The sequence below is a fragment of the Labeo rohita genome, chromosome 24, assembly GCF_022985175.1.
Source record: "Labeo rohita strain BAU-BD-2019 chromosome 24, IGBB_LRoh.1.0, whole genome shotgun sequence".
NCBI classification, from domain to species: domain Eukaryota; kingdom Metazoa; phylum Chordata; class Actinopteri; order Cypriniformes; family Cyprinidae; genus Labeo; species Labeo rohita.
This window is the reverse complement of record NC_066892.1, coordinates 14720921-14726307: the sequence shown is the minus strand read 5'-3', so window position 1 is coordinate 14726307 and position 5387 is coordinate 14720921. Positions and strand designations below refer to the sequence as shown.

Here is a 5387-nt window from a genome sequence, read left to right as displayed (position 1 = left end):
TAAGGCCTTTCTGCCAGTTAAGGCGGTCTTAATATTTCGGTAATGTGTAAACTGTTGTTATATGCTTGTGGGTTCGAGTACAATATTTAGACAACACAGTACATGTGTTAAAAAAATAAGATGGTCGTGACAAAAAGAGAGCGGGCTAAATTGATGCATTTTTTTTAAACAAATATGAATTTAAAGCCATAATTAACCTATCATTTACAGACCCTCATTTTTTTTTTTCCAAAACCGTATGATTTCCTTTAATCTGTTGAACGCAAAAGAAGCAAGTAGGTAAGGCTGGGCAAACAAATTGCAAGTTATCCTCTGTCAATATCTTAAGACGTGTTTACGAAGACTAAACAAGGCACATCCGGGTTCTATGTCAGAACGCCAGCTCCTGCGTTAGCAGCACTACCAGTGTTGCCAGATCGGGTTGACGATTTCCAGCCCAAAAGCTCACCAAAACCCACCCACTTCAACAAAAAACAGCCCGAAATTTTTACTGCCAAAATAATGTGATGGAATTTTATTGCCATGTCAATCAAGGTTGATAAGGACCATTTTTATCTCCTTTAAAAAATAAAGATGACAAAATAAAATAAAGATAAATCAGGAATATGGATCAAAACAGGGCAAATGCATTAAAGGGAGTCAGAAAATATGCTTAAAATGGCCAGAAATATTTTAATAATAATAATAACAATTAACAACAATAATGTGCTTACCGTTGTCTTGTGCTTTATCTTCAGACAGAACTACAGCACGTATTTTATAAAGTACACATTTTAGAACATCATGCAGAACTTTGCACAGTTAAAACTGTTCAAGTCCAGCAGCTGTCAATGCCAAGTGTACCAGAGTAGTCTGGACTGTTTAAAAGATGTTCTGATGCAGGACAGCATCGTATAGTCCCCAAATTCAGTTTTGATTTTTATTAAATCATTCAACTGTTCTCTTATTTCAGTTACAATTATACTTAGAAATTTTCTGTTCATCTCTCACTACATGTAATCCACATCACATCTCACCAACATAAAATATGGTAAATTGATTGACAGGTCTCTGTTAAATGATGTTGATGACTGCACTACACATTTTTTTACTGTGATACTTTGAGCTCGAACATATTAAAATAACATGACTAAAGATAAAAGCGAAGAAAACAGCAGCTGATTGGGCGGCTTTTAATTGTTTTAAAGCAGCCCAAATTTTGTCTACCCGCCCAATGCGTTATTCTCCGGTCCAAGCCGATCAAAAGAAGCCCATTTGGGCGGCAACCCGCCCAATCTGGCAACACTGAGCACTACACACTTGTGCCATGGTACTCCCGTGAACATGCCAAGGATACTGACACGGGGGATGCTATTTTTGTTTTCTCTGCACACAAAATAACATATGGTTTAACAATCATAACACTGCAGTTGAACCATTGATTTTAAGGATGTCCTTACTACTTTTCTGCCCCTTGAACGTGTCAGTTACGCCGCTGTCAATGCAAGGCCAGAAAGCTCTCGGACTTCTTCAAAAATATCTTAATTTGATCCAAAGATGAACAAAGGTCTTACAGCTTTGGAATGACATGAAGGTGAGTAATTAATGACAGAATTTTCATTTTTAGATGAACTATCCCTTTAACCCGATGAAAATGTGCCTTTTAAAAGCATCCTTTATGTTTAAGTAGTAATTATAGCAACCTGATCTCATGACAAAAACATACCTGTGGGAATGTTTTCGAAAGAAATATGTACCGCCATGTACGTTCTGTGTCATGTTCGATGTGAAAGGTTCACTGAGTGGCGCTAAAAGCGTTAATTTTTTCACCAGAACAGATGAACATACATATGTATGGAAGGCCGTTAGGGCCAAAATGTGAAAATGAAAATTTGATGTTTATCTGTTTACCCCCAGAGCATCCAAGATGTAGGTGACTTTGTTTCTTCAATAGAACACAAACGAAAATTAACTCAAACCATTGCAGTCAGTCATATAATAGGAGTCAAAAAAAATATACACAGACAACCAAATTAAACCCTGTGGCTCGTAACGATACGTTAAGGTGTTAAGAGATGAAACAATCGGTCTGTGCTAGAAGCTGAAAAGTATTTGTATCATTTTTTACCTCTGATCCACCGCAATGTCCAACTGTCCCGAGCGCGTTCGCAACAGCCGGCATGTGACTCGTCAACGTGCTCAGGCATAGCGGACACATATGCGGAAACAATCTGTCACGCGTATACGTCACTACATTGTTTACACAGTGCAGAGATTGTGGGTACAACGGCTACTCAAAATGGCAATTACTCGTGCTTATCCTGATTGTTGCAGCCGAATAAAAGCTAAAAGACTAAGTTTGCTTGCGCAAACTCATCCGGGATTGTTGACTTTTCACCAACTCCCAACTTTTGAGCCTGATCGACTGAAATTCTGGTTGCTTGCTCTTGTATATGCCAGAGCACACTGATGCATCACGCGCCGGCTGTTGTGAACGCGCTCAGGACAGTTGGACATTACGGTGGATCAGAGGTAAAAAAAAAAATGATATAAATACAGTTCAGTTTCTCGCACAGAATGATTTGGTTTTAATTGGTTTTGTCTGTGTATGTTTTTTTGACTCTCAAAGCCATGGATCTCATTGACTGCGATTATATGACTGACAGACTGCAATGGTTTGAGTAAAAAATCTTCTTTTGTGTTCTACCGAAGAAACAAAGTCACCTACATCTTGGGTGCCCTGGGGGTAAGCAGATAAATGTTAAATTTTCATTTTTGTGTGAACTATCCCTTTAACGCATTAGTACCACACATTTTGGCCCTAAGGGCCTTCCATACATATGGTACATTTTATGTGACATTGGTTTTGCATGTGTCTCTGCAGTTCTGACTTGAAATGTCCATTAAGTGGCGCTGTAACTCTAATGCTCCGCAACGTTTTAAAATAACGTACCATCTGCACTACAATTAAACATAGTTGATAGTATGAACAAAAGCAAATGTGACATAAAAACACATTCGCAAGCATGCCGTTTTAGTTTGTTTTTCGATCCTTCATCTTTCAGCTCTTTCATTGTGAGTCATGTTTTTCACAGGATTCATACCCAAGGATTCCACATCCTAAGTCCATTTTTGTCCCGGCTGAGCTGCCGAGCAAGCTTGTTACACTTGGAAAGCGAAACATGTGGAGCTCATAACAGTGTATGAAAAAGTTACAAGTGCTCGCTGTTTTATCGACTCTAGTGTTCATTTCTGATGGAAACTGCAGTGATATGTACTTATTGGTACGTATTTCGCGACTTGCGAAAAAAGTTCCCACAGGTACGTTTTTGTCATGAGATCAGGTAGTTTTATTTATTAATTCATTTTTAAAAATCTACTTATTTTGTTATTTTTCTATGATGTATTAGCATAATATTCAAATACAGTAATATATACTGTAACCAATAAGGAGGCATTTTAGGCACCTTTTAAGTTCATTCTTTATTGATTTTAAAGCATTTAAAAACATGCCTTAAAATTCAACACTCAACTGATATTTACCTGTTTTTGCTTTTCATTTTTTTTTTTTATTGCTTACAGTAAACTGACTGTGAAGGCGTCTGTCCCTGTACAACACTGTTCCACATTAAGGACTTTGGCAAAAAGCCAGGACACTTGTGCAACCTTATAAAACGCATTATTATTAAGACCGGATATTAACTTAATAAACTTGCTTTTAACTTATAAACTTGCCTTTTCAATGCAAACAATTTTATTAATTTTTCCTATTTTTAGTGGACTGCTTTGTAAATGCAAAGAGGTGAAAAGAAAATACTTGTGCGTCAAATATTTCTTTTACTTCCCTCCTGTGTTTCGAATCCTCCCAATAAAACTGGAAAATAAAGTCGGAAAACATTTTAAATTATTTAATAATTAGTCGAATATATATATATAAAGTGTTAAAGGGCAAAGAGGAATAATAATAATAATAATAAAAAATAAGCTGAAACACTGCTTTAAGTTGCACAAAGGTAGCGATATGTTTAAATGAGATTTCTTGGGTGAAGTAAACAACCTCAGCAGAACTTTAAAACAGTTCAGAACAGACCTGCTGAAAACTCCAAGCAGATTTATGCTACGTAAGATCCCGCTGTAAATATAGGCAAAAAGACAAACCAACAAACCTCACAAAGTGTCTTTAGTAGCTGACACCACCTCCCATCACCTTATTTATGAAGAACACAAAGGCCATGAGTGAAACATCCCATATAAAATCAAACCAAATGGCAAATTACATTATTTACATGCTCAATCGAGTTCACTCACATCAGAAATACACATGAATACTTAAGAGTTCAATTCCAGAGCAGGAAAAAGCCAAACACCAAAGTTTCATCAGGTACCTCAGGTACTTCTACCTTTTCCAAAAACCTAAATCACTTACAGAGATACTTATAAAATGAGAAGTCACAGATAGTGTCAAAAAATTAAAACCAAATTCACAAATTAATGCGAAATCTAAAAAAGGAGAGATGTGTTTGATGCAAAAATGTGTAGAAATATTAAGGCAATAACTTTGAGCAGCACAGGATAGTAACATTTGCAAATGTGCCATGGAAAAGCAAAAAAAGGGAATAAAGCAGTAAAGCCAGCCATCAGGAGTGTTCATTAGGGCTCAATGACAGTGAATAAATCAGCTAATTCTGAAATATTTAAGTGTTTGAATTTTTGTGTCTGTATCTGAAGAAATCAAGCTCTGTGTATAACAGCAGAGAAATTAAGAGTTGTTTTGCATTTCAAAACCGCAGTGTGATAAAACATGCTTAGCTGCTTCTCTTCAAAAGCATAGAAAAAATACAGGTTAAAAAAAGCTAGAACTATAGCTAAACCCATTTACTCATTTCCTCTATAAACTTTCATTGAGTTTCACTCCTCTGTGCTCAGTAGTTATAATTGAGGCATTTTTGCTTTGTTCATTTTTAGGGTGTCAGTTCAGATTGTGCAAAACTAGGACAAACATAGAAAAGAAAGAGAGAATTAAAAGAATATTAAGGTTATATATAAGGTTATGATAATGCATCCTTATACAAATAAATCGTAAACTTTATTTTAATCGATTCCTACAAATTCTGATCATTCTCGTGTTTGTGCAACTCTTCCGTCGGGCCGTTTGAAATCCTATGGGCTGGCGCTATGGTACTTTTCTCTTTGGCAACAGTGGTTTCTTTAGGGCAATTGAAAGAGGGAAAAAAAAAAAAAATACATCATTGCGTCGTTCTGTTGGTAGTGTTGGTTTGTTTTCACATTTGTAGGCAAGTCATGGTCCCGCACAGAGCCAGAGTTTAGCTAATGCTGAGCTGAGCAAATCCCAAGAGTTTGACATCATCAGGAATCTCAGAGCCCTCGACGCCAGAGGCCTGAAAGAC

At 36.7% G+C, this 5387-nt stretch overlaps 1 protein-coding gene across 2 annotated transcripts in view; it reads right to left on the bottom strand.

The window, feature by feature from the left end:
• Positions 1-4141: 4141 nt before the first annotated feature.
• oxsr1b (oxidative stress responsive kinase 1b) overlaps positions 4142-5387 on the bottom strand; it is a 66080-nt gene continuing 64834 nt past the window's right edge. For both annotated transcript variants that reach the window (XM_051098684.1, XM_051098685.1), the window contains one exon: positions 4142-5378. In XM_051098684.1, coding sequence (XP_050954641.1) covers positions 5304-5378 — 75 coding nt within the window. In that variant the 3' untranslated portion in view covers positions 4142-5303. The remainder of the gene's footprint in view (positions 5379-5387) is intronic.